This window comes from Aythya fuligula, chromosome 3 (assembly GCF_009819795.1).
Source record: "Aythya fuligula isolate bAytFul2 chromosome 3, bAytFul2.pri, whole genome shotgun sequence".
NCBI lineage: Eukaryota > Metazoa > Chordata > Aves > Anseriformes > Anatidae > Aythya > Aythya fuligula.
The window spans coordinates 53158902-53180609 of record NC_045561.1 but is presented as its reverse complement, the minus strand read 5'-3'; the positions used below and the strand labels follow the sequence as shown (position 1 = coordinate 53180609).

Here is a 21708-nt window from a genome sequence, read left to right as displayed (position 1 = left end):
TTTCCCTGATATGAGCCTCCCTAATAAATCTAAGAAGCGGTACAAAATGGAGCTGTATCTTCTGGGATAATCCATTTTATTAGTCTGGAGCTGAATGCAAGCCTACAAGCCTTTCTGTCAGACATGAGCAAGGAGGACAACTTTGCATTGATTTAACCCAGGAGTATTGTATAAATTGTGATTAGCAGTGTTTATAATCTTAGGCTTGTCTAACACTTGTATTTAATATGGAAAAACCATTTTTGGAGTGTTCATAATGCATAAAATGTGTTGATTTTTTTTTTCCTTCTTCAAACCAAGGAATTGGAGAATTGACAAGACAAATATAGCACAGACATTTTCTCACAGACACGAACAGAGTTCCATGCACAGCAGTGTTTGAGTTAGCCTGTCTAAAAGGCAAATGCTTTCAGTGGGAATGTGCCATATTCTTTACATCAGTGAGATTATGTTCTTTTAAAGTCAACTTTTTTAACATAAAATTTGAGACATGAAACAATTGGAAATTTCAAAACCAGAAAAGTTTTGCATCTGATCAATATTTACTCTGCTTTAGTTAAAACCCTCTTAGTTTTGAAGCAAATGATTTATGCAAGCTTCAGTGCAATTTTAATTTTGGCCTTTTGACTCCACATCTTTAACAACAGATTAATGTTCCTGCCATAATATATCATTAACAAAACATGCTTAGGATTGTTTGGAAGAGAGTGAAGCTGTGTGCAAATGCATCACAGGCTTAATGAATGTGGGAAATAGATTTAAAGCAGAAGAAAAAATCCACAACATGGCATTTTGCCACCAAGTCTATGCATTGCAAATGCTTCCCTCTCCCTTCTACTTCCCTATCTCCTCTTCTGCTCTTAGGCTATCAGTGTGTTTCTGCATTTATGCCAAAAGCCCTCTTACAAGGATTAATCTTGAGGGTTAACAAGTGTTCTTTTTTTTTTTTTTCTTTTTCTTTTTTTTTCTTTTTTTTTTTTTCTGTTTGAAAAGTGGTTCAGGCATCACAGGGGTCAGAGTAGTTGAGTGTTGATTAGGGTAGCAGTGGGATATGGATATGAGGGCAGCCTATTGCTACTGCCAGGAAGTGTTGTGGATGTGCGAGTGTTCTCACAGTGTTTTGAAGGCAGCCAGTAGCACTAATTGTTCTCAGGTGTGATGAAATTGGTGGCAGTACAGAGGATGGCAAGAACAACCCCATTGCTGTCACACAGAGACCTGGGGGGACAGAGCCAGGCAAAAAGAAGTAAAGGTTTGTTAGTGCAGCATGGTGCCTCCATTAAGAAATTATAGTTGCTAACTGGAGCTTCTCTATCCTGTGATCCACTGCATAGATTGGCAATAAGAGCTAGAACAGCAAAAAGATGGATTGCCTTAGAAAATGTGAGGACATGACTAAATACCTGAGAGGGGCATGCAAAGAGGATGGAGAAAGGCTCTTTTTAAAGGTGCCCAATGACAGAATAAAATGCAATAGGCACAAACTGAAGCATAGGAGGTTCTGTGCAAACACCAGGAAACACTTCTTTGTTATGTGGGTGACTGAGCAATGACACCAAAGAGGTGGTGGCGGGATCTCCCTCCTTAGAGTAGTTCAAAAGTTGCCTGGATGTGGTCCTAAGCAACTTCTGTAGATGGTCTTGCTTGAGCCAGGGGTGTTGGACCAGATGACCTCCAGAGGTCCCTTCCAACCGCGCCCATTTTGTGACCTCAAGGTTCTCATTTTCCCTATATCATGACATGACCGTTCCTGTCTTACAATTGAACCAGGGTCCCTGCAATATACAATCTGAGCTGCTCTTGTCTACTAGTAGAGACCAGATTTGTTAACAGTATCTGGTGGTAGATGTATTAACACCCACATATGATCTAACTACCCATGAGCTATACTGCTGGTGCATAGATTTTGTCCAAAAATATTTCCTGTCTTGCTCCCAGAGAACAGGAATTTATAATTGTGCTCAGGAGGGCAAGTATTTTTTTTTCAGAAAGTTAGGATTTGCCATCATCATGCCTAGTTTCATGCAACTACTAACTTGTGAGGCAACATAACTCATGTCTAATTTTCATGACTTCTCATTCATAAAATTTTACTAAGTATCTTATAAAAACAAAACAAAACTACATGCAATCATAATCTTGCCTTCAACTGGGAGGAATTTCTGCTGTGGACTTAATTTTGATAATCTTGGTTATAAAAATAGGAACAAATTGCCAGGAGGATGGATAATTGGTCATCTCCTTGTGCCCTAGTTCTGCAAAGTTCCCAGAATGTTATTGTTATGGACAATGACCTTGACTGTGTCTGTAGGAAATAACCACTTACTCTCTTCCTAGTGTAAAGAACATGACCTGGCCACTATTAACCAGTTGTTAGAGGACCCAAAGTTGACAGCAATGAAGTACAGAGAATGGAGGAACACAAACATCATGCTGGTCCAAGATATCTATCAGCAACAGGAGGTCCAGGATGTGTCCACAGAGAATAGTGAGGAACAAGAGACAACACCATTGGCTATCACTGAAAGTGCTATCTGAGGCTGTGTATCAACAGCTCACTGCAAGATTTTTTCCCCACAGGTCTTCATGTAAAGACACTGTTGGGTTCTGATTTATTTTTTCTGGAGTGTTCTTCATAAGGAAAACAACCCCTTCTCCAAAGCTTTAATTCCTTTTGCAAAACTTATTTCATGTCAAAAGAACAAATCCTTCAAATTAAAACAGCATGCTGGAATCTGGGCTGCATATCTAAGAAGAATATTTTATGAAGCATTGAAGAAATGTTTTTCTGTATTGGGAGAAGTAACTTGTATATGTGCAACTTCTGGATGTCGACTTCTGGATGTCGCAGTGCTATATAATATGAACTGTATAAACGTCAGATCCTTGCTGTTGTTTTAATCATGTATCTTGCTTGTAAAGGAAGCTACAACAATTCCAAAAGGATGTAGTTTACTCTCACTTTTTGACCATGCAAGGTAACCTGATATATATATTTTCATTTCTACGTTCATTCACTTTGACAGCTCTATCAGTTGGAACTGAGACAAATCGAGTAGCAATTATGTATGAATTTATACTACAGACCATTGTCAGGAACCCAGTTTGTGTCATACCTGATGTTTTATGAATTAGACATTTATTTACAGACCAGACCAAGTTACTGTCATTCTATATCAAGAACAGAAGGTCTCTCAATATGTTTGGTAAAATGTAAATTGCTCTTCAGTGAGGCAAATAATATCTCAACAAGTTTCAAGCTTTTCTTATGGACTTAACAGAACTTCCTGGAAGGCTATTTTCTTCCTTCATATTTTTGAACAATCATGAATATATGAGGTACAAGTTCACCCCAAACTCCTAGATAGCAAGGTGATCAAGTTTGCAAAGAAGAAGCTAAATACTTAAATTCCTGATGTGGAAGTGAAAGTGTAAAGCATAGCTGCAAATATTTTTGTAAATATATGTCATTTTATGGCTTATATGAAAGTGTTTATGTAATGTATATATGTTTTATTTATATATTTATATATGCTGAATTTCCTAATGTAGATAGAAGCACATGAACCAGACCCACTTATGTGAGTGTACTTACACAGTGACTTGAAATACTTCTCTGTTCTTTTTTTTCCATTATGAATCACAGTAATGGATCTTGAATGGAGAATACCCTGGGACTTCTGCTGTAACTTCTTCTGTCATTCAACCTAACTTTGAGATTTTGATGAAGAAAATCTGTGTAATTTAGGGTAGGAATATAAGTTTGCTATAAAACTTTGGAATTTCTCTTTGGACAAACAAAAATGAATATATTAAGAGATTTTGCTACAGGATCATTACATTTTAGCATCACTATTCTCAGTACAGTTTTTATTTTTTTTTTCCCCATCTTCAGCATGTGTGCAAGTATGAGGAACTTTGCAGAGTGCCAATTTCTGAAAAGCAGGAATTAACCCACCATTCTCCAATTAATGCCACTACAAGTACTGGGGAAATCTGCACTTCTGTTGGCTATTTTGTGAAGATATTGTGATTGGTATTCAACAGATTTTATCTTTTAAAGTAAAATACACTATACAGATGCAGCCATATTCACTTGTCTTTATACATGATATATTTTATTGTATCGAAAGCAAATATTAATAGTATTATTGGTAATGTGAAATCTTTTTCACCTGCCAAGTGATATATCTGATTGTTGAGATGGCGTTGTTGACATTCAACAACTTTCCCTTGCTACAGGTATCACTGGGGAAAGGTCAGGGAAATGTGGGCTTATTGAATGCAGAAGCAGGACTGCACTCAGGATAGCTTCACTGCCTCAGGTATAAAAGGGTTTAGACTTAATAATTGGAGCTGGTCTTCTGGTGGGGAACAGAAGTTAGATGAAACTTAGAAGTGAGTGACAGTAACTAAATGGGGAAGCAGACATAAAAAGCAAGGTGGTTAAAGAGCTAACATTTCCAGGAAATCTTCATACAAGTGGTGCTTTTATCGTTTCATTAATTCTAACTGGACATTGAGAGAAATTAAGCAAGCTCAACACATGGTATAAATTGGTTTCTAGTAATTCCTCATTAAAACATGAGCCCATTTTAAAGTCTTTTATCTTTGACTATTCTCAGAAGACCCTCTTGACAGTGGGCATCTGCAAATACCGTGTTCCTGAATGCAATTTTTCAAAGGTGAGAGAGGGATACCCCCTGAATTTGACATGATCAATTATCTGCTGAGCACACACTGAAAATTAGGAGAGTGAGGACTGATCTGCATAGTCCTTCTCAATTTTAACTACCTGCTGCTAAGTAATTGATAAATAATGGAGATCAAGTTGCTTGTACACTTCAGATTTATTCTTGCAAGTGCGGGCCCCGCAGTTTGTCACGTAAATTCCATTTCTCTTCAAAAACATCTTCACTACTCTAGATCTTAAAAACAAGCACATGCTTAAGAGTTCTGTTGAACTGAGCCAGACTAGTCAGTGCCTTGCAGTTCTCAGCAAAATCCCAGCTAGCCAACTCCATTTGCTGCAGTAGATTTGCACCCTACAAAGGAGAGCACTTTGCAGCCAGTATAGACTGTCAGCTTTTTTTTTTTTTCTTTTTTAACTGTGCTTGTATCAAGATATACAAAACTGGTTTCCCAAATGCATAGACAGACAAACGTCCTAAGACTGCCTGAACTCTACTATTTGTTTTAATGAGATTAAATAGCCTAAAATATCTTTTAAGTTACTTTCTTTTCAGATGGTCAGTAGGTAATTGCTGTTGATATTGAGCCTTTTGGAATTCAGTTGAGGATGGATTGTATCACGCTCTTAGAGCAGAAAATTATTGAACAGGGTTCTTTTAATTGAGTTATTTCTTCAGAAATTTCCTTTCTGTTCAAGAAAAATGTATTGGTTTTATGGAAGTGCAATGTTGGTAGGCTATCCCCATTCTCTTCAGCTACTTTTTAGACCAAAACCAAATAGAAAGCATGGGAAACGTAAAGTGAAAATAGTAGTAAAACAGGATTCGTTTTCCAACATTGCTAATTAATGTCACAGTTTTCACCTGGATTCATCACAAAGGGCTGTGCAGCCATGTGAAAGACACAACCGGAGAACAGTGCGCAATCTGACAGCCACAACTGATAAATGATATTGGAGGGAGCCATGTCAGCAGGGGAAGCTTGGACTCTGCTCAGTCATATATAGGGTAAATGGTATTTGAACATAAACTCTGTTGGTCCAAATTTGGAAGGCTTCCATTATTGACTCGTAGTGTAGGGGAACTGTGTCCCTTGGAATGTCCAAAAATCTTTAACAGCCTGCCTCATGGGACTTCTTTTGTGCTTTTCAGGAGAAAGTGTGCATGCACACAGCTATTCCTCTATCAGTAAAACCTTTTTGCATTAGTGCAGTAAGTCTAGCTATGCAGACTTTGGAGTAACTAATTATGATATCTAATTTCAGCTGTTTCTGCAGCCTGTCTCTGGTGGCTTTTCTGGAAATCAAATCTCTCTCTGTTTTGGTGGTGTAGATCTCATGAGCTACCAGCATGAGATGGGATCACATTTCCTTTTCCTAAGATGGGAGAGGTTTCATGCTGGGTTACCAAATTGTTTCTGCATGTAGTTCTGATAATTTACTTAATCCCGAATTTCACTGAAAACAGGAATAAATGATGTTATACAACCATGTTTTACAGATTATTCTCTTTTTGAAAGAAAAGTTCTTATGGGAAAAAAAAGCTCTTTTAGGACAGCAGGGGGAGGGGGAGGGGAAGAAAAAAGGTGATGTTTGATTTAAAACTATGTAGAATTTTGGAGTTTAAAATTATTATGTAACTAGAAAAAATTATGTATCTAATAGGGAAGCCCATGAGCTTACATGTCTATTACTGATTTAATATAAAAATGTAATTTTGTGTCTCTTAAAGTAACAAGGAAGTCCATGTAAGCAAAATTTTATATGAAGAAATTCTTATGCTGTGGTGGAAGTTTGGGTTTGGGGATTTTTTATTGTTTATTTTTTTTACTGTTTTGGTGGTACAGGGGTGACCAATTGCAATGAGAGCTTGGGCTTGCTTCATTTATGTGAGAAATGTCTTTCTGTTAACAGGAAACCAAAGTGGTTTTCTTGTAGTAATAGACACAAAGTTTTCCTGTTTCCTGTTTTGTGTGGGACATTTTGAAGCAGCAGACATTTTAAGATGTCATTCAGCAGTTACTAGCACGCTTGAAAATTTATCCCATTTTGGTCTTCTCCAAGCTGCCACATTCCTGCATTTTCAAGAATCAACTTCTCTACTAACTGAAACAAAAATTGAGGTAAAAAGAAACAAAACCAAAACGCTCTGAGATATGATCAGTCTGAAATTTTTCTCTGTGCATAAGAGTAACAGTAGCTAAGCTTGCCAAAAGTTCGACATTTCAAAACTGAAAAAAAAATAAAAAATTGTCAGGTGTTGAGGAGAGTATTAAATTTCTTGAAATTTGCTATGGGTGATGATCCAAAATCTTTCTGTTCTGGAAAAATAATTATTTTTCTATTTTATTTCTTCCTGGTAAAAATCTAAAGGTAGTGGCTTATAAGCTGGCGTAAAGTTAAAAATGAAATATGCGTATAATTCCTTGATAGTTCATCAGCCGTGATGCATTAACATGAAATGTTGGCTTTAGATGACTGACCGACAATGCTGAAAATCCATTTCCTTGGGAAACTATTCTAGTTACCACAGTCTTTTATACCCCACCTGGCCCATATGAGATCCATTTTGAGGATGTAGATATAGGGCATTTCTATAGGGAAAATATATCATTACACCATAGCTTAGGAATCACATGAGTTCTAGTGCTCACTTGGTCCTTGATGCCTTGAGACCTAAATACATTATTCTGGCTTTTTAAGTTGCATATGATTGGTTTACCTTCTCCCACCTAAAAATAAATAAAAGAGAATACGAAAACATCAACTCTCATATAAAGACAAACACTAATCAAGCAAAGATTTGGGTACTTTGTTCCTGAGTGCTTAGCATAATAACTCACCTGATGAAATAACTCACCTGCCATATGTGCATAATAATAGCAGTGTTCTTGTGTAAAACTTTCAATGGTGAGGACTGACTGAAGAGAGGATTGGGGGTTTATATTCCATTAGGCTCTGTGTAGACTGAGAAAGATGTGCCTAGAGGAGTATTTCCTAGGATATCTGCTATGGAGGGGCAGGACCTGCAGCATCATGAAGATATACATAGTACCAGTTTGGTATTCTAGCTGCTAAATCTATTTTATCACCAGTTGCATACTTAAAGCACAGTGTTTGCACTCAGTGCTGCCTTTTCACTGCTTGTTGCCCACACGTGTGACTCTCAATTTTAATGGAATGATGCATACATCATGGAGAACGAGAACCTCATGTTTGCACTTGTCAATTAAAAGCTGAAATGCAGGAGCATTTTGCTCAGCCTTTTAAATTTTTCACTGCTTGTTTATTTATTTATTTATTTATTTATTTAATTTTTAGTTTGCTGGTATACAATAAAATAGGAACTGTTGGTTCTTAAAAACAAATTCTCATTGGGACTATTATTAATAATTGAGTAATCTGGAACCAGGAAGAGCCAATGAGTGGATTGACTGAGGAGTGCTTTCCACTGTCTGGCAATGCAGTTTTTGAAGCTCTGCTGTTAAATTACTTAATTCTCTTTCATTGGTTCCTGTAGCCACCTTTAAGGAAGGATACCCTGTGCTTTATGGTCTCTTTCAAGACATGTGGGATACTGCTTGTTTTTTTTCAACTCTCAGAGAATTCAGCTTCAGTTAAAAGAGGACTGGGGTCTTTGTCAGGAGTTTCAGTTTATCTGGCCAAGCCAGGCAGCCAGAAGTACCTTAGAGGTGTGTTTCCTAAGAAGTAAGCTTATCTGAGGGCTCAGCTGCCCTGAAAGACATGTCCCTGTCCCTCTCTGTTCCCTCAACCTCCTACATGTTCCTACTGCTTGTTTCATAGTATTCTGCTCATCGCTTGGCACCTCTGTCAGCTAAGTGGAGCCAGCCAGCAAGAAACAGATGTAGCAAGCTGGATAATTATCTACAGTGATGGTGAATAAAATTGGCTTGTGGAGAGATTTGGTGCCTGCCAGAGCCGTCACAAGAGAGGCAGCTGGTTTGTGTGGGCAAGAGCATAAAAAAGAGGGTGCTGCATATGTGGGAAGAAAGAGGGGGACCTCCTGTGTTTAGGAGAAGGGCATTAGATTGATGTAACCTCCCACAAAGCTGTAGCGTCACTTTCACCAAATGGTGCTTTCATTTTATCCTGCAACACATGCTTGTGAAGACAACTCAACGGACAAGTTTTCATGTCTGGTTTGATGTGATCTCAGACTGTGTTTTTGCTTTCCCTGTTTCATGCAGAGCCAAATATTACTGCTTCCTCCTTTGGTCTTAAAGATAAAATCCTGCAAAAACCCTACAAAAAACAACACTATACTTCTCTAGTATCCTTCCTTGCATGCTTTCTGCAGGTATGCCGGTGTAGACATATGAGAGAAAGTAGTTTGGAGTGGTGGACCAGTTTACACTAGGTCCACCTTATGGGCTTGTAAGACCTCTTGATTTTACAGGTATTTGATATACACCCTCCTGTGGTAGCATAAAATATAACCATTTCCAAAGTCTCATAAGAATAGGAATAGTTTCTCATCATGAATCAGATATTTGGTTTTTATGTGCTTAAAAATAATAATATTATTATTAATAATAATAATAATAATAATAATAATAATAATAATAATAATAATAATAAAATATCTGTAAAAGTGCTGGGCTTCTCTGGGCATCCAGGCATTCCCAGTCAGACTGAGGATGATGTATTTGCTCGTGACACAGAGGGGATGGGGCCATCCAGTCCCATTCCTGGCATCTGACCTTTCCTGTTTCATTATTTCATGTTTTGGAAAGTGCTCGTCATTCTTCTGACATTTTCTTGGTCTGTTTCTTATTGGTAGAAGAAAGTACCTAATGATAGCTGTCAGGGTAAAATTCCTGAATTATCTTCCTGTGCTCAAGAAATAACCTAGTTGTCACTACGAGGGGATATTTAAAGTTGTGAGATGCAAGCCATGATAATACCCAGAATACTGTGCATAGTGACAAACTGCTCTTTTATTTTGCTGTGGAAATATATATCTTCCCTCTTCTGGCTCCTGGGTAGAATGGGTGCCAGTGTGACAGGAAACAGGTTCTCTGTGTAGCACCTTTGGGGACGCACGCTGTCTTGAAAGCAGTTCTCAGCAATCTTTTCTGACAGAGAAAACTGAGCTCTTAGCACAGCCTGCTGGCTGTTAATGATACAGCAAGCAGATATAAAATTACACGCGAGTGGGGAAGTGATAATAATATCAGGCTGCAGGTGTGATGGTCTCCGTCTACAGGAGAGTAATTTCTAGAGTGAGGGGAGAGTGGTTGCTTCAGGTAGGAAGGTAGAGATGCTGTCTGACACACCAACCTGCTCTAGATCTGAAGCAGCAGCAATAAATCCAAGCACAGTACTGTCTGAGGGGCGAAAAAGTTCTGCAAGGCAAAGGAAGTTAACACCTGTGATACCAAGGAAGGTGCTAGGAAGAGAGCAATGGTAAATGTGGGGGAAAAAGGTAGTTATTGTGTGCAGACTAACAAGACATGGGAAATCAGAGGGAATACATAACTTGCCATTAAACTGATGTCTCAGAGCGGATGACTTTTAGTATCTGGTTAGCTAAAATCCATGAATTTCCATGAATCCAGTAAATTGTTCTGTTCTGTAGACAACCCTGAAAGATCAGGGCTGAAAAGCCAGAGGTTGTTCTGTTGAAAATACTTACATCTGATGTTAAGGACAGTGGCACATTTTGTACTCGGCTCTGGTGAGGCCGCACCTCGAGTACTGTGTTCAGTTTTGGGCCCCTCACTACAAGAAGGACATCGAGGTGCTCAAGTGAGTCCAGCATGTCCAGAGAAGGGCAACGAGGCTGGTGAGGGGTCGGGAGAACAAGTCCTACGAGGAGTGGCTGAGGGAGGTGGGATTGTTCAGCCTGGAGAAGAAAAGGCTCAGGGGTGACCTTATTGCACTCCACAGGTACCTTAAAGGAGGCTGTAGCGAGGTGGGGGTTGGTCTGTTCTCCCACATGCCTGGTGACAGGACGAGGGGGAATGGGCTAAAGTTACATCAGGAAGTTACACCAGGGGAGGTTTGGGTTGGATATTAGGAAGAACTTCTTTACTGAAAGGGTTGTTAGGCACCGGAATGGGCTGCCTAGGGAAGTGGTTGAGTCACCATCCCTGGAGGCTTTTAAAAGACGTTTAGATGTAGAGCTTAGTGATATCATTTAGTGGAGGACTGGTAAGTGTTAGATCAGAGGTTGGACTTGGTGATCTTGGAGGTCTCCTCCAACCTAGATGATTCTGCAATTCTGTGATTTTTGTGATTTCCATCATGAAATGTCTGTGCAGTCTAATAAAACCCAGAAGCCACCATCATGATGTGACACAGCAAGACAGCTGAAAATTGAGGGGCATCTCCAGTGTCCTAGTCCTTGCAGTGGCAACCATATCCCAGTCATCTGCAGGCAAATATCTCTTTAAGATCTCTTGCAGAAGTAGAGGCTGCATTTCTAAGGTGTGTGTTTCCTGATTTTTTTTCTTAAATTCTTATATTTATTATAGACAGTAAATTCAGTGCACCTGGGCTAGCACTTAAATTCATAAATTACAGCAGTGATGAAAATGGCCGAGGTGGTCATGTCCTTTTCTGTGTGATTGGAGAATTTCACTCTACAAATGCCAGAAGGAGCCATGAATAAAATTCCATACCGCTGTAAAACACACTCATCACTTTTCCAGCTTGATGTGATATTTCATCAAAAGGATCTTTTTTTTTTCTTTTTCTTTTTTCTTTTCTTTTCTTTTTTTTTTTTTTTTTTTTTTTTTTTTTTTTTCTGCAGCAGAATAATTTCTTCTGCTTATTTTGTTGATGACAAGTTGAAGCAATTCAGGGAGGTGTGCTTTATGTGCTGGTTTTAAAACAGGCTTTCTAATACAAGAAAAAGGATGAATGATGATGCTGATACTAGTTGGAAAAAGCACGTGAAAGTTTTCAGGATTTCAGCAGAAAACAAACATCAGCACTTTGGAGACAGTGACACAAATGATATATACACCCTGAATATGGGGTGCAAGCATATCCCTCATTAAACAAAGGAAGGAAGCCAGTCCTATGGGGAATCAGAGGAGTAATGAAGACAGTGTCTGTGCAACAGCACTGTTCATACAAAAATCTGAGAGTGAAATTATCTCTGGGAACAAAGTCCAGATTTAGGAAGGTATTTGGGTATCTCTTGTTGGCTGGTCTGGGTGATTATTTTAAAGTTAAGATGAGCTTTTATTTCATAGAAAGTCTGAGTTAACACTGGGTATAGAAGAGGTCACAGAGAGCACTACATCATGCACCTATCTTTGCTTTCTTTCTAGCTGTGGACTTGGTATGTCCTAAGGGGATACTTATGATTGAATTTAGGCTTAGACTGTTTCAGGGTTCAGAAGAGAAATAATTTAGGATCTCTATTATTAGGTCCTCCATGAACAAATGGGATCAGTTCAAGAAAGGAGATGCAGTGATATACTAAAACATTTATCTACTGTTTGGTTTGGTTTGGCATATTGAGAGATAAAAGTAGAGATTATTTTTTAGGCATCAGAGAAAGCTCAGTGGATAATGTTGAATGTACATTTAAGGGACCAAAGCTCATTTTCCAGTCACAGATAACATGAGATTTTGATTAAGTTGCCCCTACACGGTGACTCAGACCCTTGTTTGTAACATGGTGATGAGAAGTGCGTACTACAGAGGGCTGTTAATGTGAATTAAGACCAGCAGTACCACTCCACTAATTAAATAGATGATAACATAGAGTTCCCAACATAGGCTGTGACAGTCAATGGTGTAAAATTATGAATTTTTCTTATCTTGAGTACTGACAGTGCATATGTGGGTTGCTGCTGGCAATATACTTGCAGAAAGGGTGTGTAAGGGAAAAGGAAATTTAAAGAGATTTCTTTCTTAAGCATCTCTTCTGCCTTGAGAAATTATGTTCATCCTGGACATGATGATCCCCACAATGAACTAACTGCAGTTAGACCCCATGAACCAGATTCTCCTTGTGTGACTTTGTCTCTTTGGAAGCCAGAATATAGCTGTATGCAATTGAAGGTACAATTGCAGAACTTAAGCAGCTGAACTGGTATAAACCCAGTCGTGACTCATGAATTCTTTACTTCATTGCAAACTAACACTTTTCCACAGGTACTGTGGAAATCAACTACAGTATGCCATCTGCAGTGGTCCAAACACTACTGTGGTGGTCTCAGTTGTGTCCCTGCCCAAGTGTAAGTTGCCTGCAGCCCTGAGGGATGTGTCTGTCCCTTTTGCTACTTATTATTCAATGTTTTTGAACTAAAGGTTTTTATATAGAGCTAGTGCTTTGGTAGATTAATTTGAAAAAAGATTAGCTATATTTATCCAAAGACAATTCATTTTTATATATATATATATATATTCTTCAGTGACTCATGGCTAAGTTATTTGATTTTCTCAGAACTACATTTTTTAAAGTTCTGCTGAGTTCTCTTGAGAGCCTTTTCCTATGAAAAACTTGTTCCAATTTTTATTTATTTATTTATTTTGTACAAAGCTTTTAACCATGTCACCTAGGATCAAATTGAGTACGTATGTGGCAGGACCAATAACGGATTGTAAAATACATTATATTGGGAATGTTAATACTAAAATCTCCAATCCAGGAAACAAGACCAACACTTGATCCCTCTTTGGTATGAAGCTTCTAATTTGACCCTCTCTTGTTTCTCTTGAACTTTTAAAAATTCCTTCCTCCTGTCTGCCTTGTATTTTATCAAATAAAATGAAGGTGAAACTACTTGTACTCTTATACATTTTTGCTGAATTTGAACCAAGCAAAGAACCATATTTCTCAATCTTTTTGGCCCCTGATTTTTTTTAACAATTAATGCTATTATATTATATTATATTATATTATATTATATTATATTATATTATATTATATTATATTATATCATATTATATTTTTAAAGCAATATATTTGTGGATACATAACCCAAATTTTATTTCACTGTTTAATGGGTCCGCAAATACATGCAATCAACCTCTTGTACTGAATATTTGTTTAGATTAGTCAATAGTGCAGACATGATGCAGGTTGTTTAAATTTATTTATTTATTTATTTATTTATTGTATTTCTAAATTGGAATATTTCCTTGTATCTGACTTTCCAGAGAGCAGAACAGGAGGTGCTCAAGGCCCTCTTGTTCACATGTAAGTGATGCATCCTTCAGGTGTTTCTGCATTTATGTTTTCCCTCATAACTTCTTTTTATGTAAGTCTCTATTTTTCTCTTGTAGTGTTGTCAGTATGCAGCGTCAGAAGAAAGCATTCCTCCCAGTTCTCTACACGTTCAGTCAGAGGGGGAAAAAGGTGGATATTTTTGGTGTCTGATGACTAGGACAGTCAAACCCTCTTACTCTGAAAGATATACTAATTAAGAAGTAGAGAATGGTGGCATCAACTTGCGATGAATCAGGATTTCATGCACTGATGTTAGTTTCTTGGTAATGGAGAAGACAAGTGTCATCACTACATGAACTCTGAACAGGAGGACTTCTATTAGTGATATAGAAGGATTAGCAAGGAGGTTATATAATTATAACCTCCCTCCGTGCTGATGGCCTCTGGCTTAATGAAGTTCATTACAGAGTAACAAAGACTAATTTTTTAAGTACTTCATAGAGCATTTATATTATATTTTTATATTGCCATCATTATGTCTGTCATATGAAATTCAGATATGAGAAAGATTATTGTTATTATTATTATTATTTATCCTAAGAAAGCTATTCCTTAGAGTTGGCATAGAAACTCCATGAAATTCCATGTTCATTGTATAATACATCTGTAGGAGAAGGAGCAGCAGAATTATACCTTCACTGTCAGAATGTCTGTATTTCTGTCTACTGGATATACTGCAGTAACAGTTTTAAATTCAAATGTGAATAGATAACAGAGGTTTTTTTAAACTTAAATAATTTATTTTCTCACTATTTAACTTTCTCAAGTTAGTTTTTAAGAGATTGAAGAGTTTGCTTCAACTTCATGTTTAAAGTCTTGTTTGAATGCTTATTATTTTGGCTTGATTGATCTTGGTAAGGTAGATTCATTTGAACTTTGTTTTTCTTAATACATGCCACTTAATACATTTCCAGATCCACTCTGTGTATCTGAGAAAAAAAAAAACAAACAAAACAAACAAACAAACAAACAAAAATAAACCAAAATAACTGTGCCACCTTTATAGAGAATAGCAAAAAATTACATGGGTAGGAGCTACTGGTGTGATGCTGATAAAGTGAATTAAAGCCCTTGGGGAATAAAATCCCTGGATGAATATAGCTCCCTTCCAATCCCCCATGTATTTTTCAGGAAGGACAGAAGTTAGTATATGAATACATTAGTGAAATGACATGCATATGGATGAAACTTTGGGTCAAGTTCTCATTTTTACACCAATACTGACACTGAAAACTAGCTAGTTGACAGTAAGTGATAAATCATGAGTGTAAATTTGAAAATTGTGTCTTCTAGGAAGTATATTAAGAAGTTTAACATGGTTCATTTAGTTTATTAATAGAATTAGGGAGGTTTTGCAAGTCTGCTTTTTCCTAGTGAGGCTGAGTGTTATGTTGGTTCAGATGAGGCACCCAGCTTATAAATGCTCTGGACTGCCCTGGAGGAACTTGCCTCTCTGCCTTGACTCAAGGGAAAGCTGGGAGAATGAATATGCTAGATCAAAGCTACCCTGTAACAATCGTATTCTACAAGTGCAGTCTAAAAAAGCTTCAATAAGCAGGGAAATGGTTTATAATAGCAGGGAGTCATTGAACAAGGAAAAGGCATCAGAATAGATAGGAAGTGAAGCTTTGGACAATTCAAATAGCTTAGTTGTTTAAAATATATGTAGCAGAATACATGATTTGGGCTGAATTACCATTGGGATGTAATGGGATTTCTGTCCTCTGAATTCATTCAATCAAGAATAGCACCCCTCCCACCTCTTAAGAAATAATAATAAAATAAATAATACATAAAACAACAACAGCAATAATAATAGATTACATCATGCAGTGGGATTATTTGGGATTGGTAAAAGACTAGCAGAATGGTTATGCAAAAAGTCCTAACTGAAAGTTATAGCATATATCAGATCTATGTATTGGTAAGTCTGCCTGTAAGGGATGAGCAAAATCCTGTCTGAAAAAAACCCTCAGTGTGTTTTTGCTTAAAAATAATAATGCGGGTCACTAGTAGCAATAGATTTTACATAATGCTGCTAAACTTCAACAAATGTCTTATGGACTTGAACAAACACACATCAACAACAAAACATAATTTAGAATTAACTGAGGAAAAGAAAAAAGAAACATTAAGAGAAAAAAAACAAACAAACAAACAAAAAAAAACAACACAGAACAGAATATGTAAATTTCTTATGCAGGAAAATTCAATGAAAACAAAATTACCTACACTGAATTAAAAGCCATAATGGCAAATTTTAAACATGATGGAGGGAGTTACCTCTGCATGCTGTTTTACTAAGCTTCCCCCTCTTCTCCACAATTCCCCTACCCTATTCCTCCTTCTTCCTTTAACATTGCTGTCCTTGTTTTGTAGTTGCTGTATTACTTCCTGTCTGGTGCAAGCTCAGTTAACCTACTGCTGCTTTTTGCCCAACACAACAGCAATCTTCTGCTCATTACATAAAGCTTCCTTTCCATTTCTGTTCCTTTCTAGAAATGATTATTTTTTTTAATTATGTAGTTTCTGTTAATGTAATTGATGTCTGTTGCTGGGATTTTGCAGAGAAGTTGATGAGTGTAAAGAGAAACATTGCTTTTTTCCTCTGTCATGATGATGAAAATAACAGTGGAAATAAAACACGTTATCTAGAAAGTGTTATGCAGAAAAAAAAAAAAAAGAAAAAACAGAAAAAAAAAAATTCAATAATTTTACAGTCTTTACCACACCTTTCTTCAAGTCTGATGTGTTTTGCTCTCTCACAACAAGTATGTGCACATTAATAAGTGAATCTGTGGGTATGTGCAAATTTGTGTGTACTTTAGAAAAGACTGTTGGATTAGAATGAATTAATTGGAGTAATACCCAATAAATGCCTATCTTTCATGTTTAAGCATACTAACTTTATATTTCTCACTAATATAGCATTTAGGAACTTAACCTGAGATTTAAAATCCAAAAATGTCACTGAACTGTCCAATAACATCAAAAATATGTTTTGCTTCTTCCTAAAATCACATTTTAGGATGCTAATGCCACAGGTGAGTGTGTTGGTGTGAAATTAATTTGATGCTGCATCAGAAGTTGAATTGTTTGCGTATAGTTATTGTGCTAATCCTTACTGTAAATTTTAACAGAGAGTAGGAGTAGGGAATAGTTGTAAAGATCCCTGTGATAAGAAAAACACCATGTCCGGCCCCTAATCTGATGAGTCATTTTACCGTGGGTCTTTGGGGATTGCAGGTGGCTCTGCATCCCAGAGGTCAGCTGTGTCTTACTGGGGAGCTGAGCAGTGTCTGTACAGTCTGTACCTAGGATAATAAACAGAATATAGTGCTTCTGCCTGTCTGGGCAGTAGATAGTACATCAGGGAAGCTCTAAGCTCACGTGGTGGGGTTCCTTTTCTTTCAAGCTGACAAAATCATTGAAAGATTGAAGGCTGGCTGAATTGCCAGTGCTGCCCAAACTGGCATCACAGTTCAGGTTGTGCTCCACAATTCTAGCCTAGTGGACCGACTTATTTTAGCTGTCAACTACATCCAAATATATCTTTGGGAACCAAACCTACCGTGGTATCTCCTACATTGCCTCCTAATTCTTTTCTGACACCAACGCATATATGGTTTACTATGCCCGTAAAGCTCATTTATTTTCTGGCCAGATGCTGTCTTTGAAACAAACGGAACATAAGTATCGATGCGTGTTTTTTTTTTTTTTTCCTTTTTCTTTTTCTTTTTTCTTCTTTTTTCTCTTGCTGTGGGATCCTGTTGCCTTGTGTCATTAGGCTGGTAGGATTGTTGGTGTCAGCTGATGTGCTCCTTGAGGACTATGGGCTGGTCTTCAAAGGACTGCAAAGACATCACAGAGTCATAGAAATAGGATTTTGAAGGAATCTCTGGATATAGTATATTGCTTCTCTGGTATTTGTGACTTTTCCCCAGATCATGCTGTCTGACTGACAGCGCTCATAGATAAGTTAGCATTTTTTGCTATGGCCTTCCACATAAAAGTGTTCAAAATGACAATGAGCATGTTAGGGAAAAAAAAACAATTGCAATAAAATCTGTAAAATCACAACTGTCATGGAAATAATGATGCTCATTATTATTCCTTATTGCAGAGTCATATTTATATTGTCTTGCTCAGATGTCATTCCTAAGAGTCATTATTCACTATTTTTCCTCTCCAGGAAACAAACAAACAAAAAATATGTAAGTTTTGTTCAAATACAACCTTCTGGCAGAACTTTTAAAATCAATAAAACAAGAATACTTCAGCACAACTCAAGAGCCCAGGAAGCCTCTTAGTCTGTCAGGAGCTAGCAAGAGAGTTTCCCTCTGCTCACCTTGTCTTTCCGTTACTGGAGTCAGGCTCCTGCACCAGCTGGCTCCTGGAGCTAAGCCTCTCAGTACAAGAGGAAAATACACAGTTTATGTCAAAACATAATTCTGCCCATATGCCTTTTATTAAAAAAGAAAGAAACAAACAAACAAAAAAGCAAACAAATAAACAAAACCATGAACAAAACAACAACAAAACCCACAACCACCACTACCAAAAAACCTCAACCTATCTGGATGTCCCTTTTTTAAAATAAAACATAACAAGTATTTAAAGCAGTCAGAAAATTAATACATCAACCTTCATATTGATGTGTTGGCATTGGTGCACTAAATAACATTTTCTAAAGCTGAGCTATTAAAAGAGGGCATGACATGTTGATCAATGTGTACTGTGTTTTGAATATAGTATGTGCAAATATACAGAAAACACAAACTATTTTTTTTTTTTTATTAAAGGATCACAGCAAAGATACATAACTTGTGTAATATGCTACTTACTCCACAGCATTCCCAATGACATTCATGCCTTTTGGAAAACAAAAACAAAACCAAAATAAAATAAAACAAGACATTTAACTTATTTTTGTTAATGCTCTGCTAATAAAATTTGCTTCCTCATATCCTTAGACCATTATGCCTACAATAACATTAGTACTGCTAAAAATATTTACAGTCAGGTTGCTCAATTAATTATTGGACTGGAGAAACCTAAAATATCTTTGAAAATATTAGGCTGTTACCGAGTCATAGGATTTTACCAGTGAGCTTCATTATATTCCAAATACAGAAGAAACAATTGCTTCAATTCATTATGTAAAGTCTGTGACAGCTAATGTAGTTTGGGCTAGCCACTAAACTATGAGCTTAGGTTTAATTTAACTTATTTATCTTCCTGGTTTACCATTTAAGGCTTTTCCAATAACCGGTCAATACATTTCAGTTTGCCATATGTGAGCATGGCAGAATGCTCAGAACCTGTCAGACTGCAATGACTTTGGACGATGCTAATTTGCTTCCATTTCTAGTGTAACGTTCTTATTGTTAGCTAAGTAACACTGCTGTGTAGAGCAAAAGAGCATGCCCAGTTTTTCTGAGTGAAATCTCTCTCTCGTACTTTAAAAACTTAGAGGAAAACTCTCTTTCTTAAGATGATGACAGTTCTGGTTTAAACTTTAATAATGGCTATGAAGAGATCTTGCTAGACTAATATAAAATTAAATATTAAATCCCTCTGACAGCACAGTTTGTTTTTCAACAGAAAAAATAATGATAAAAAAGGCACTTCTGCTATGTCTGGTTTCATATTCTGCTGGTATAAATGGCTACATATTGAGCTGTAACACATTGATGAAACTCCAGTAGCATTACTACAATTTACAACTTGAAAGGATTTGGCCTTCAATCTTTATTACACAGTCCATGGCAGAAACAAAATATTTTACACTAAAAGCATATTCTGTTACACAGATTTGAACAATGAAAACAAGAAATACATTTTTGCTACAGAAATTAAAAAAAAAAAAAGAAAAAGAAAACAAGACAAAACAGCAACCCCATTCCATACAGTTGTATTTTAGAATATGCTTAAATTCATCAAAGTGTTCCCCCCCATTACCCCCAGTTAGCTATTGATGATTTATTTACAAAGCAAGTAACAAACAATGGCTAGAAAATACCATTGCACCACAATTATCTACATAGATATTTCTATTTTTCATACTAGAAAACAGCTAAGATGGCATTTACTTTGGTACAATGTTTCTTTCATAAATCTTAATGTGTTTTAGTAGCTAATACAAAATGGAGATGCGGACTGTACTACCTTAATTAGAAAAGCAAACATATGGGTTTGGTTAAGAAAAAAATAGATTTTTATCAAAATGTAACTTTATTTTTATTTATTTATTTTTATTATTATTTATTTATGTATTTTTTAAAGCAGCTCTAATGTGTTTACTCTTCCAAGCACTTCACACAGGGACTGTTGCTGACTTCCAAATTTGAGATGTTGCTGACAGGGCAGTTGAAGTTTGAGAAACTAGATGAAAGAGAATTTATCAGCTGCCTGTGCCAGCCCTGACAAGCTTATAGCTGTGCATCTATTTGTACTGGAACTTATAGTAATAGAGTCAATGCTATCTTGGGGATCATTCTGCAATCAATAACAGCATGGAATACTTCCATTTATTTATTTATTTCAGAAGTACTGACACTTCATGGTTTTCATTGTAAAAGTCTAGTTCTTATGTGAGAAATAGAGGAGGAAGGTGAAACTTAGGGGTTGTATTATTTTCTTTAAATGAGCACTGAAAGAAATATTTTCCCTCTGAAGCTGTAGAACATGCAATACGAGACGACCTCTTGACTTGCCAATGTGTTATTCTAGATGATCTTGTGAAACTTCACCACACAAATAACCTGCACAGAAAACACCTCTACAAAGAAATTTTAGATGTAAATTGAGTACCCAACAGTATTTCAACTCCGTTTCCCATTATTTCCTGTTATTAAAAACTCACCTTCACTTTTCAAATTATAGTAGTCTGTCCTTTTAATTTTTGTCTCCAATCTGTTTAACACCACTGTAACTTGTCAGAGCACGTCAGATAGCTACAGATACAGTAGTTTTGCTGTAGACTAACATATGTATTCCTGGTTAACATGACTGTTTTGAACACTGGAAGCTGGAAAGCCCCTGTATCTCTTGGCTCTGCTTACCATTAAGTTTCATGTTTCTGTTATGTGCAATGCAGAAGTGCTGCAGAAGCAGGTTTTGACAGACTGGAAAAGCAGGCACTTTCCTCTGTAGTTTTTTTTTTTTTTTTTAATTTATATTTACTTATTATTTATTTATTTATTTAGAGGGAAAGTGTGTCCTACACCTTCCCATAGCATACTGCACAGAAACACTGTGGCACTGGTTTGTAATTACTTTGAGAGCTATGCAGCAGGAGACCCTGTCACGGCAGTGGGGTGGTTTCAGCTTCTTGGAGTTCCAACTGAAAGGAAAGAAATTGCAAACACAATGAGCAGTTACTTGATTTCTGCCCTCCCACCAGTTTGCATGTGTGTGCATTTTGTTCTTTTTAAAGAATAATTCACTTATAATTTGCAGCTACTGCCCTGTAAAGCTGAACTGGTAGCCCAGGCAGCAAGGCAAGAATATGCCTTTGTCATAAAGCAACAAAGGCAGAGTAAATGATTAGAGAAAAATTTTGTATCTGAGCTTAAATGACAGAAAAACATTAGATCAGCAGTGCTGTTGTATTTGAATTAGTCTATTTCATAGCAAGCCAGTTGTTTTCTTTCTAGAGGGAAACCCTCAATGAATTTCACTTGTATTGGATTTCACTCCCTCCCTGTATTATTTCTGCAGCAACCGCAGTTAAGTTGGTATTTTACATGCCTATTAGTATCTTTTCTGTGTTCACACTCGTAAATTTACTAACTTCTGGATTTGA

At 36.9% G+C, this 21708-nt stretch overlaps 1 protein-coding gene across 3 annotated transcripts in view; it reads left to right on the top strand.

The window, feature by feature from the left end:
• Positions 1-5977, top strand: part of IPCEF1 (interaction protein for cytohesin exchange factors 1) — a 40989-nt gene extending 35012 nt beyond the window's left edge. For all 3 annotated transcript variants that reach the window (XM_032183880.1, XM_032183879.1, XM_032183878.1), the window contains exon 9: positions 2338-5977. In XM_032183880.1, the coding sequence (XP_032039771.1) occupies positions 2338-2538 (201 nt within the window). In that variant the 3' untranslated portion in view covers positions 2539-5977. The remainder of the gene's footprint in view (positions 1-2337) is intronic.
• Positions 5978-21708: the final 15731 nt, after the last annotated feature.